At 47.1% G+C, this 12,967-nt stretch overlaps 1 protein-coding gene across 1 annotated transcript; it reads left to right on the top strand.

The window, feature by feature from the left end:
* The first annotated feature begins 2,997 nt into the window (after positions 1-2,997).
* Positions 2,998-3,966, top strand: LOC140265364 (olfactory receptor 14J1-like). The gene has a single exon (XM_072361279.1). It carries the CDS (start codon positions 2,998-3,000, stop codon positions 3,964-3,966), a length of 969 nt encoding a protein of 322 aa, XP_072217380.1.
* Positions 3,967-12,967: the final 9,001 nt, after the last annotated feature.

Genomic DNA, 12,967 nt, shown 5'->3' with positions numbered 1-12,967 from the left:
CTTCTGTCTTCAGTGAAAAAGCTCTCCCTTAAAAATTCCAGACCCAGTAAGAGGGTCTGGGGAATGGAAGACTTGCCTTTAGTCAGGGAAGAGGTGGTCCGTAAGCGCCTAGGCCACACCAATGTTCATAAAGCCATGGGATCTGATGGGATGAATCCATGAGTGCTGAGGGAGATGGCAGAGGTTATTGCTGAACCGCTCTCTATCATTATTGAGAGGTCATGGAGAATGGGGGAGGTGCCAGAGGACTGGAGGATAGCCAGTGTCACTCCGGTCTTCAAAAAGGGCAAGAAGGAAGATCTGGGTTATTACAGGCTAGGCCGCCTCACCTCAGTCCCTGGAAAGGTGATGGAACAGCTTGTGCTGGAAGCCATCTCCAGACTGTTGGAAGAAAAGGAGCATATCAGGAGTAGTCAGCATGTGTCCACCAAGAGGAGGTCATGATCAACCAACTTGGTCGCCTTCTATGACTTTTTCACTTGCTTGGTCGACGGGGCGAGAGCGGTGGATGTAGCCTACCTTAATTTCAGCAAGGCATTTGATACTGTCTCATATTACATTCTTATAAGAAAGCTGAGAAAGTGTGGTATAGATGAGTGGACAGTGAGGTGGAATGAGAACTGGTTGACTGGCAGAGCACAGAGGATTGTCGTTGGCGGCGCAGAGTCTGGTTGGTGACCTGTAAGTAGCGGTGTTCCTCCGTGGTCAGGGCTGGGTCCAGTCTTGTTCAACATCTTTATCAGTGACCTAGATGAGGGAATAGTGGCCACCAACATCTAGTTTGCTGATGACACAAAGTTGGGAGGATTGGCTGACACGCCTGTAGGCTGTGCTGCCATTCAGCGAGACCTGGACATGCTGGAGAGCTGGGCGGTATGAAACCAGATGAGGTTTAACAAAAGCAAGTGTAGAGTCTTGCACCTAGGAAGAAATAATTGCATGCACCAGGACAGGTTGGGGGAAGACTTGCTGGAGAGGAGCTCTGCAGAGAGGGACCTGGGCATCCTGGAGGACAAAAGGTTGGCCATGAGCCAGCAGTGTGCCCTCGTGGCCAAAGAGGCCAATGGCATTCTGGGGTGCATGAAAAAGAGAATGTCTAGCAGGTCGAGGGAGGTGATCCTACCCCTTTACTCTGCCCTGGTAAGGCATCATTTGGAGAACAGTGTCCAGTTCTGGGCTCCCCAGTACAAAAAAAGACAGGGACCTCTTGGAAACACCCCAGCAGAGGGCCACAAAGGTAGTGAAGGGACTGGAGCATCTCCCCTATGAAGAAAGGGGAGGCCCTACAAGGGGATCTGGACAGGCTGGAGAGCTGGGCTGAAGTCAGTGGGATGAGGTTCAACAAGACCAAATGCCACGTCCTGCACTTTGGGACCTGGAATGGACTGCCCAGGTGGTTGGTGTAGTCACTGACCATGGAGGTATTCAAGGAATGACTGGATGTTGTATTGAGGGACATGGATTAGTGGGAGCTATTAGTGATAGGTGAACAGTTGGACAGGATAATCTTTTAGGTTTTTTCCAAACATGGTGATTCTATGATACTATGATATCTTGTCCTGGTATGTGTGTCCTTTTTGTTTCAGCAAACACTCTCTGGAAGGACTCACCACATGTCCGGAATTAGTTACTGACCACTAGAAATCTGGTGTTAAATTAAACAGACATTAATGTACTGCTATGACGCTGTTGTCTTTCAGGAGATGTTGACCATGAAGATGCAGGGACATCTCAGGGGAGAGGAGTGGGAAGGATAAAGATGACATCCTCTGCTGCTGAGCTGGGCTGGGCTCCTGGGACACAGCAAGCTCATACAAGTGGGCAGTGCTGCAGAGAGACAGCTGTGCCCAGGAGCAGCTCATGTGCACAGCACAGCCTGCAGGTGACAGAAAGAGAGGAGAGGAAGGGGAGAGAGCTTCCAGGATGTGAACGGTGTGAGCGGGCTGTGAGCTCACTGCAGGAGCATTGCTCACAGACCACGACATGGTAAGTCTCAGTGCAGACCGTGAGCTGCTTTTAACAGAGGGTTACCTAAATTAAGACATCCCATAGCAGATCTGGCTGCAGGCACTGCATGTTTCTTTATTGTGGAAAAAGCCTTCTGCTCCAGCTGAGGGCTTCCGTGCTGAAGCATCAGAGCACAGCCCTGAGGGCTGCGTGTCCCTGCACGGCTGCAGGCTGTGCATGTGGGGCTGCAGGCGGGCGCCCAGGGCTGTCCTGCAGAGCAGGGTCCCTGCTGTGCCCCAGGGGCTGTGTGCCGGCTATGGGACTCTGCCGCCTGCCAGGCTCAGCACTCAGCCTGCCCGGGGAGCTGTCCAGGGTGCTGCGGGGAGACGTGTGGGGGGAAAGATGCCCCCCGGCAGGGCTTGTGCTGCCACAGCTGCTGCCTGGGGCAGGGGGATCACAGCTCCACTGCACAGCAGGATGTTTCTATGGGCTCTTTGCAACAGAAGCACCAAGGCAGGGATTTTCCATTTCCTGTTCTTAGAGAGAGAAAAGAGGGTTGCAGGTAGCAATCTAAAAGGGGCTGTCAAATCTGAACACAGCTCTGAGACTCCCCAATATCTCTGCAATCCATCTGTTGTTTTGTGAACATTCACACAGGTATTACTTTCAGCCTCTCCTTCCTAAAATGTTCAGTTATAGTTTTTTTCTGCAGACAGTAATAGTTCACTTGTCCTGTTAACACACTGATTTCTCTGAGACAATTTGAAGTGCACAGAGGCAGGGGCTGGGGTCTCTAAGAGCAGCTGCAGTAAAGAGGAAAATATACAGGAGGCTGGGATACTATTATGAAATGAGAAGAAAGCAAGAGCTCCCTAATCTTCTTAAGGGATGGTGAAGCTCATGAAAATTAATTCAGCTTCTGGAGGTAAATGATCGTTTTCCAAAGGCAAAGGAGAACTTTTATAGTATAGCAGGACTGTCTCTGAGATTGATTTGGACTTGTCACTATTTTCTTTACTCTGAGCAGGACTCCAAGCCCAGGAACAGCAGATGCCCAACAGCAGCTCCATCAGCGAGTTCCTCCTGCTGTCGTTGGCAGACACGCGGCAGCTGCAGCTCCTGCACTTCTGGCTCTTGCTGGGCATCTACCTGGCTGCCCTCCTGGGCAACGGCCTCATCAGCACAGCCGTAGCCTGCGACCAGCGCCTGCATACCCCCATGTACTTCTTCCTGCTCAACCTGGCCCTCCTCGACCTGGGCTTCATCTCCACCACTCTCCCCAAAGCCATGGCCAACGCCCTCTGGGACACCAGGGCCATCTCCTACGCAGGATGTGCTGCACAGATCTTTTTCTTTGTCTTCTTCTTCTCAGCAGAGCTTTCCCTTCTCACCATCATGTCCTATGACCGCTACGTTGCCATCTGCAAGCCCCTGCACTACGGGACCTTGATGGACAGCAGAGCTTGTGCCACCATGGCAGCAGCTGCCTGGGGCACTGTGGTTCCCAATTCCCTGCTGCACACTGCCAGTACGTTTTCACTGCCTCTCTGCCAAGGCAATGTTGTCAACCAGTTTTTCTGTGAAATCCCCCAGATCCTCAAGCTCTCCTGCTCAGGCTCCAATCTCAGGGAAGTTTTGCTTCTCATTTTTAGTCTCAGTTTAGGCTTTGTGTGCTTTGTTTTCATAGTTGTGTCCTATGTGCAGATCTTCAAGACCGTGCTGAGGATGCCCTCTGAGCAGGGACGGCACAAAGCCTTCTCCACGTGCCTCCCTCACCTGGCTGTGGTCTCCCTGTTTGTCAGCACTGGCATTTTTGCCTACCTGAAACCCCCCTCTCTCTCTTCCCCATCCATGGACCTGATGGTGGCACTTCTGTACTCTGTGGTACCTCCAGCAGTGAACCCCCTCATCTACAGCATGAGGAGCCAGGAAGTCAAGGATGCAGTGAGGAAAATGATGACAAAATGTGTTTCACAAATATTGAACTGCCCTTCTTTTAGAATTCATGCTTTTTACTGATGCAAACTCTTTGTTTCTTTTTGTTTTGATCAGTTTTTATAACTGTAATGTATTAAAACATATTCTTTTATATATATGTGTATATGTATATATACAGTATATATATATATATATATATACTGTATTGCTGTATATATACTGTATATATACTGTATATATATATACTGTATATATATATATATATATATATATATATATATATATACTGTATTGCTATTCACTATAACAACATTATTCAAATCAATTACTCTTTAGCTTGTACCTTTGTAGTGTAGACCAGACGCACTGTACATAATGAACCAGGCTCTCTGTGAACCTCAACAGAATAAAGGATGTGCAGTGACACTGTCTGCCCTCCTTCTTGTGAGACATTTCTGGAGCTGTTGGTGTCCGATGTTCTCAGAAACCCACAGCCCAGCAGGAAGCACACGGCTGTTCATCAAACTGTGCGGTGACTTCATCCTGCAACATCTGACGGGGCATCCCTGGGCTCCTGTCTGGGGTCTGTGCTTTCAGGTTCACGTCTGTCAGTGCCTCTGTGTGGTGGTGTTGTGATTTCTATTGTTGATATTCCACAACAGAACATCACGCAGAACAGTGGAAGTTAAAGAGTTAATGTCCTCCTTCTGTGTTGCCACTGTTTGGGGCATTTTGGGTTCCCGGTTGGGGGTTGTGGGGTCGGCATCCCCAGGGGACGTGGCATGAAGAGGAAGCAGGGTGGGACTCCGGTGAAGGCTTTACGGCCACTGATGACTTTACAATCTTGACTCCCTAGAAGTTCGCAGCTAGGCCAGTTACCAAAGTGACACCAAGGAGATGAGCGGTAAAATGGCGATTTATTGACGCAAACACACACTTATATAAACTATGCCTTTCAAATACGCCTACTACCTTGTACACGTCACTGATCCTTCCAGAAATGGGGGAGGGCCTGCCACGTAACAGCCCGATATTCCCCGTATTTCGCCTAATACACAACATCTCCCCCTCCCCATGCTAAGAAAGCCTAACTTGTTACAATACTCAACACTGTAAACCCACTAATACACCCAACTAATAAACCCCATTCATTCCTAATACCTAATCCCTAATTCTTACCCTAAAGCCTATCCTGCATCTTATGATATTCTATTTGCGTGAAAATCATCTTTTCAGCCATACGCTGTAAGCAACCTAGCAAGCAGTGAAATACACATGGCACACACAACATTAATGCAAAAAGCATAAGAAGCCCTACAACTAACATCTTAAGCAACTGCTTGAACCATGGTGCAATTTTATCAAACCAGCTCTCCAACCAATCCCCAAAAGGATTATCTTGTATTCCAGTTTTTCCCGTATGTTCTTTTAACCACTCCAATTTCTTATGTAAAGATTCACGGTGATCACTCAGATTAAAACAACACATCCCTTCAAAATCCTTGTACCCATGGTTCTGTGCTAGAAGCAAGAAATCAATCGCCGCTCTATTTTGAAGCACGGCATGTCTAATGCTATCAACGTCCACGAGTAGTTCACTTAGCAGTGCGGAAGTTGCATTGGCCTGTCTTATGGACCAACAGGCTAGTCTTTCTATCTCCTTCAGTGCCTGCGCTGCGGCAACTCCTGGGGTTAAAATGGATGCGAAGATTCATGCAGTTGGTCCCCAAAGGCGAACTCCGTCACCGCAGTCCGTCTTCAGCGTATGGATGTTCTGCTTCTTCTGAGCTTTAGTCATGTCTCTGGCCAACTGTACCCACTCAAAGGCACGTGGGGACTGGATGGTTAGCCTTCCCAGATAACAAGGTCCCTCCACAGCATTTGCTGGTACCCCTTGCCATGTCCGGTCACCACAAATCAAAGATATACCTGGCAGTAGTGCCTTTGCAGTGAAGTTGTTCCAGATATATCTCTCTGATCCCTGTCCCTTCGCCCTGTTTGTTTGGCCCAAGTAACCCACAAATTCCCAGGTTGTTGAATCAAATGAACACCCCCCACCGGTGACCAACACAGAGACAAAAGACAAAACAGCATTAACATGGTAGTTCTTGTAGGCAGCAGGGATTGTTTCTCTGGGATCTTAGGTTTCTTTTTCTTCAGTATCCACAAGGAAGTTCTTCTGCGCTCCGTCAGTTCAGGATTCCTTGGGCATCCGATCAAGAGGTCCTAGAAGAGGATACTCAGCTCTTGTTAATTCCCTGACAATTTCTTTTTCACCACCAACCTCTGGCTTAATTTTTCTTGATGGCACCCAACGTATATCTCCTGTGCCCTTACATTCTATCGCTGCACTCCGGACCGTACCCCAGCTGCTCTCTGACTCTGGCTGTCTCAGCTCCCCGCAGGGAAAAGCACGTGATGCCCTCACACTATCGTCGTTTGACTCCTGTTTTGGGTACTCTTCTCTCTCTTGTTTCGTTTGATTTGGTTACATTTAGTAAATTAACCTTCCTCCACAGATTGTTGCCACTGTGTTTTCTCTTTGTTAAAACTATCTGCTCACCCTCTGCCCTTTGCCCTCTCCCAGAGCTCAGGGCTAGCACATGCCAGGTCACAGCAAACCCCTTTGGTTTTTGGTTTTTGTTTGTTTGTTTGTTTTTGTTTTGTTTTGTTTTTTCAACTTTACTCCTTAATCTCTCCTTTATTCTTTTCCTGGTCCCTCCATCTTAAGAGCATCGCATAGAGGACTAAGGACCATTACGTTCCTTGAAACTTGCTGGTTTCTTTTTAAGCTCCTCATCTGACAGTGGCACTTCTCTACTCAGTGGCTCCTCCAACAGTTAACCCTATTGTCTACAGCATGAGAAACAGGGAGATCAAGCACGCTCTCAGCAGATTGTTGCAATAAGCACTATTCCAGCTTTCATAAATTGCACATCATTCCATTCCTGCTCTCGTTACACTGCCACAATGCACTGAGGACTTGAGTCCTCTCCTTTGTGCAGGCCTGAAGGTCTTGTGTGTCTGACAACAGTCCTATTGTCTCTACAGCAGCACTGCTGTGCTGCGGTCAGTAGCCGGCAATATGAAAGGCTGTGTCAGAGCTGGTCTCCTTGCAGGCACTGCCATAACAAGAGGGCCTCTTCAGAGCAGGACCAGAGAACTGGAGGCCTCTTCCAAAGCTGGTGTTAGGAATATACCTCAGGAGCTGCTCCCTGAGATGACCTTGAGATTTTCTGGTGCTCTTCACTGCATGACCTGGACAGATTCAAGAGTTTCAAGGAGATCTGTAAGGGACTCAGGGCAGTGCAGTGGTTTAGAATTTTCTCGGTTAAAGCTATTTACTAAGACAGAGAAAAAGAAAAGGATAATAATTATGACCTATGCATGTATACATATATGATACATATAGTATATTTTCACATACATACCATATAGGCAGTTACAAACGTATGCATAGATACCAATAGATATGCATATCTGTTTACACGTCCAGGACCTTTTGCAGGGGTTTTGACAGCCAAGGGGTTAACTGCAGGAGCTGGAGCAGCTGTTGGGCTGTTGCAGGAATTGGAGCAACTGCAGAGCTCACCGCCAGAGCTGGAATCACCACAGGAATCATCTTAGGGCAGATCTCTCAAGGACATTCTTGAATAATTGTTTAATCTGAGACATAACCTGAAACACATTAAGGTCACATAGCAGTGGGAGCATGCTGGTTTGAGCATCCCACAGATAGTCAAAATCCTCAGGAGCTAGAGCAACTAGCTCTGGAGCTCCAGGGAAAGAAGAAGTGAGAGGGAGGCTTTGGGACTGCTGGAAAGTGGACTGGATGATCTTGTAGGTCCTTTCCAATCTTGTGATTCTGTGATTCTATGAAAGTGTCCTCCCTTCTCTCCTCCATAGCCAGGCTCCCTGAGGGCACAAAGTAAAGGGTGTCATTACTAATCATATCAACTATCATAGAATCATAGAATTACCCAGTTTGGAAGAGATCTTGAAGATCATCAAGTCCAACCGCAGCCTAACCATAGTACCCCAACTCTAACAACCCTCTGCTAAATCATATCTCTGAGCACCACATCCAAACGGCTCTTAAACACATCCAGAGACTACCACCTCCCTTGGGAGGCTATTCTAGTGTTTAGCTATCCTTTCTGTAAAGAAGTGTTTCTTAATGTCCAACCTAAACTTACCTTGGTGCAACTTGTGGCCATTTCCCCTCATCCTGTAACTTGTCACTAGTTAGAAGAGACCTGCCCCACTCTCACTGTAAGCACCTTTCAGATACTGGAAGAGAGCGATAAGGTCTCCCCTCAGCCTCCTCTTCCCCAGACTAAACAGCCCCAGCTTCCTCAGTCTCACCACATAGGGTTGATTTTCTAAGCCCTTCACAAGCCTCTTTGCCCTTCTCTGGACCTGCTTCATTACCTCTATGTCTTTTTTGTACTGAGGTGCCCAAAACTCGACACAGTACTCTAGGTGAGGCCTCACCAATGCCAAGTACAGGGGCAGGATGACTTCCTTAGTCCTGCTCACCACACCATTCCTGACCCAAGCCAGGATGCCATTGGCCCTCTTGGCCACCTGGGCACACTGCTGGCTCATATTCAGCTGACTGTCCATCAGCACACCAAGGTCCCTTTCCAGCAGGCAGCTTTCCAGACACACCTCCCCAAGCCTGTAGGGTTGCCTGGGGTTGTTGTGACCAAAATGCAGGACCCGACACTTGGCCCTGTTGAAACTCATGCCGTTAACCTTGGCCCATCGATTGAGTCTATGGTCCCTCTGTAGTGCCCTTCTCCCCTCAGGCAGATCAACACTCCCTCCCTAGTTGGTGTCATCTGCGAACTTACTGAGGGTGCACACAATCCCCCCATCAAGATCACAGAATCACATAATTGTAGGGGTTGGAAGGGACCTCTAGAGATCATCAAGTCCAACCCCCCTGCCAAAGCAGGCTCCCTACACCACGTCGCACAGGTAGGCGTCCAGGCGGGTCTTGAATATCTCCAGAGAAGGAGACTCCACCACCTCCCTGGGCAGCCTGTTCCAGTGCTCCGTCACCCTCACCGTAAAGAAGTTCTTGCACACATTCATGTGGAACTTCCTATGCTGAAGTTTCAGCCCATTTCCCCTAGTCCGGTCCCCACGCACTACTGAAAAGAGACCAGCCTCTTCACTATGGTTCCCACACTTCAGGTATTTATAAACCTGAATCAAATCCCCTCTCAGCCTTCTTTTCTCAAGGCTAAACAGTCCCAGTTCCCTAAGTCTCTCTTCATAAGGGAGATGCTCCAGGCCCTTCACCATCTTTGTGGCCCTCCACTGGATTCTTTCCAAGAGATCCCTGTCTTTTTTGTACTGGGGAGCCCAGACCTGGACACAATATTCCAGATGAGGCCTCACCAGAGCAGAGAAGAGGGGGAGGATCACCTCCCTTGACCTACTGGCCATGCTCTTTTTCATGCATCCCAGAATGCCATTGGCCTTTTTTGGCTACAAGTGCACAGGCTGCCTCATGGCCAACCTGTCATTCACGAGGACGCCCAGGTCCCTCTCATCAGAGCTCCTCTCCAGCAGGTCTTCCCGCAGTCTGTACTGGTGCATGCAATTATTTCTTCCTAGGTGCAAGACTCTACACTTGCTTTTGTTAAACCTCATCCGGTTTCTTACTGCCCATCTCTCCAGCCTGTCCAGGTCTTGCTGAATGGCAGCACAGCCTTCATGTGTGTCAGCCAATCGTCCCAAATTCGTGTCATCCTCACACTTGCTGAGGGTGGTCACTATTCCCTCGTGAAGGTCGTTGATGAAGATGTTGAACAAGACCGGACCCAGCACAGACCCCTAAGGGATGCCGCTAGTTAAAGGCCTCCAGCCAGACACCACACCACCAACGACAACCCTCTGCTCTCTGCCAGTCAGCCAGTTCTCAACTCACCTCACAGTTCACTCATCTATCCCACACTTCTTTAGATATGTTCAAAGTAAGTCCTGGGAGACAGTATCAAATGTCTTGCTGAAATCAAGGTAGACAACATCCACCGCTCTCCCCCCATCCACCCAGCCAGTGAAAGTGTCACAGATGGCTACCAAGTTGATTGAGCATGACCTCCCCTTTGTGAACCCATGCTGACTACTCCTGATAACCTCCTTTTCTCCCAGTTGTCTGGAGATGGCATCCAGTACCAGCTGTTCCATCACCTTTCCAGGGACAGAGGTGAGGCTGCCTGGCCTGCAATTGCCCAGATCTTTCTTCTTTCTCTTTTTGAAGACCAGAGTGACATTGTCTGTCGTCCAGTCTTCAGGCACCTCCCCCATTCCCCAAGACCTCTCAAAGATGATAGCGAGTGGTTCAGCAATCACTTCTGCCAGCTCCCTCAGCACCCATGGATGCACCCCATCAGGTCCCACGGATTTATGAACATCAGTGTGGCCTAGTTGCTCACGGTCTACATCTTTCCTGACTAAAGGGAAGTCTTCCATTCCCCAGAACCTCTCACTAAGCACCAGGGACTGGGATTCCTGAGGGAGAGCTTTTTCACTGAAGACAGAAGCAAAGATGGACTTCAGTATCATCACAAGGTAGGGGACGGAACAGTGGGGGGGGTCCTACAACATCTCATCCCGAATCCTCGGTAACGCCTACAACATCTCCCCCTCCCCATGCTCAATATAGCTTTGCCCCTGTTCAGGTGCTGCCGAAATAGCTGCTTCAGGATTGGAATGTCCCACATGAAAAGCTCTATTGGATATGATACAGGAGAAGCTCAAAAGCCCTTTTGATTGGCAAAGTGTGGCCAGGGCAGTCCCATCGCCCACCCAAAAGGTGCTTTTGAAAGTAAATGGGAGTCATTAGGACTGGACTTAGCATCCAGCCTTTCTAGTAACTAGAACTGTGTGTCTCTTGCCTAGTGGTATTGCTTTGAAACTTGAGGTGTTATGGATAATCTTAGTAATGGTTTGACATATTGTGTGATATTCTGTGTTACCAATGCAGTCTCAAGAATTAGAATTTTAGGCATTATCCAGGTTGTTGTGTGCTTCTTCTATTTTAGTAGAAGATCAAATGCATATTAAACAGAATTTGATGTGATCAGCGCTAGAATCTATGGGAATAGCTCTTTTAGTATATTAGCTATGCTCGGTTATGATGTTATTAGTCTATTAATTAACTTCTACTAATTTGCAAAACAAAACCTGGAAAGGAATCCCAGGCAAAGAGATGACCCTGTCTCACAGAATGAATACCTCTCTTTTACCCTACTAATCAGAATTTTAAGATATGACCATGCATCATTTGAGGCCAAGGTGCATGCTAAGACAGCTAAATTTGATAGTTTAATTTGTTTTCCAAGCAGGTGTTCCACTTGGGCTCTGTATCACGCACTGGCCAAGAGGATATGGTGCACAACTGGAAGAAATCCTACAATACCTTAAAGCAGGAGAGAATCTGTGATGGGTGAGAGAGGAAAGGTGCACTTTGAAGCAGAGGACACCCTGCTGGCACTGCCTGTCGCATCCACCACCAACCCGGTTTGCTGTTTCTCAAGGGTCAATAAGTAATAATGCCCCTAGTGACACTCTAGCGCATTTGTCCTCTGATATTGGTTCTATTTGACATGCTACTTCATAAAGCTGCACGATCATTAATCATTATTATAATCATTATTAGCCCAAATACATGGTTATTAGCATCCTAAAAGCATTTGTTGCACAAATTTTAGTGGTCAATAAAAATCAATATAACAGAGTAGATGAATGTTGAAGAATTTTCCTAACTAGATACAGATTAACACAATGGGACCCTCATGGATTTATTTCCAGGTTGAAGAAACTTAGGTTGCAGAGCAAACATGTTTGTTCTTTTTAGTGGGCTTAACAGTAATGTTGTTATGCTGTGTTTGACTTGTTGCTTTTTTCACTTTTAGAGTACTGTCAGTCAAGGCCTTGACTGAGTTAAAATGGTTATGTTATTAATATAAGTAGCGTTGTTATTTTATAGGCAGTAGCTTGCTAATTAATAAAAATAAAAAATAAAAATAATAATAATAATAATAAAAAAAGGTGGTATTGTTGTAATACAAGAATAATTTTACAGAGCAGCAGCCATGGATCAAGATAAGCACTTCACAGAGCAGCATCTGTGGAGCAGGATAAACAGCATGAGAACCAAGGACGCCTCTAGGATAAGAATGAATGGCTTGCAGCTTTGGAGGGGGGTTTTAGGGTTGTTATTGCAGTAGCTTTCCTTCAATTAGTCTGTGTGATTTTTGGAAGCCCTCGTCTGTCTGGTATAAAAGTATGGCTTTTCGGGCAATAAATGGACACAGCAATAATTAACCATATTGGTGTATGGCTGCTTTTCAGTGCCCACTGACTTTTTATCTTCATGTTCGCCAACAGGTTGGCAAGTTGACAGACCTAGGTTGGTCTCTCCTACAGGACTGGGATAAAGTTGATATCCTGTGAAATGGTAACCTGGGTTCTCCTTGCTGTAATCATGGGGCTTATAGGTTGTATGGCCATTATTATTATCTGCTGTAAGTGTCCATAACTGTCTATCTAATCATTACAGGTCAAGCTGACTGGGAAACACCTTAAAGTTTGCAACTGGTCTAGAAGGGTATGAGCGTTATTAAGATTACAGCTAAAAGATGTTGTCAGCCTTGTGTATTATGAATAAACCATGGTTTTTGATCTAAATGCCAGAGTACCTGTGGTGTGAGTGAGACACAGCATGGATCAGGGGTGAGTGTGGAGCCCCGATCCACAGTTCCTCCCTCTTGAGAGGGAAATGGCCGAAGACGGATGAAGTGAAAGACTCTGGTTGTCTGTCTACACATATGTACTTTCTGCTTATATGTAAGAAGACGTGAGTTTGTACTCTAGAGTTTAGGAAGAATGTCCTGAGGAGAGGTGTATGTTCCAACCGTCAAATGAGTGTCAACCCATTTATGTAGTACTATGTACTGCTTGCGAGGAAGTGTGTGAGGGATGTGGTTCAATCACTGCTGCTTCTGTGGCAAAGTGTTTATAAGTTTATGGTTAAGAGAAAGTTGTATGGTATTAAGGGTGTTTA

Source organism: Excalfactoria chinensis, unplaced genomic scaffold, assembly GCF_039878825.1.
Source record: "Excalfactoria chinensis isolate bCotChi1 unplaced genomic scaffold, bCotChi1.hap2 Scaffold_85, whole genome shotgun sequence".
Taxonomy (NCBI): domain Eukaryota; kingdom Metazoa; phylum Chordata; class Aves; order Galliformes; family Phasianidae; genus Excalfactoria; species Excalfactoria chinensis.
This window is presented reverse-complemented; position numbering and strand designations above follow the sequence as displayed.

Coding starts and splice junctions, on each gene's coding strand:
- LOC140265364 (XM_072361279.1), top strand. CDS start 2,998: ATGCCCAACAGCAGCTCCATCAGCGAGTTCCTCCTGCTGTCGTTGGCA.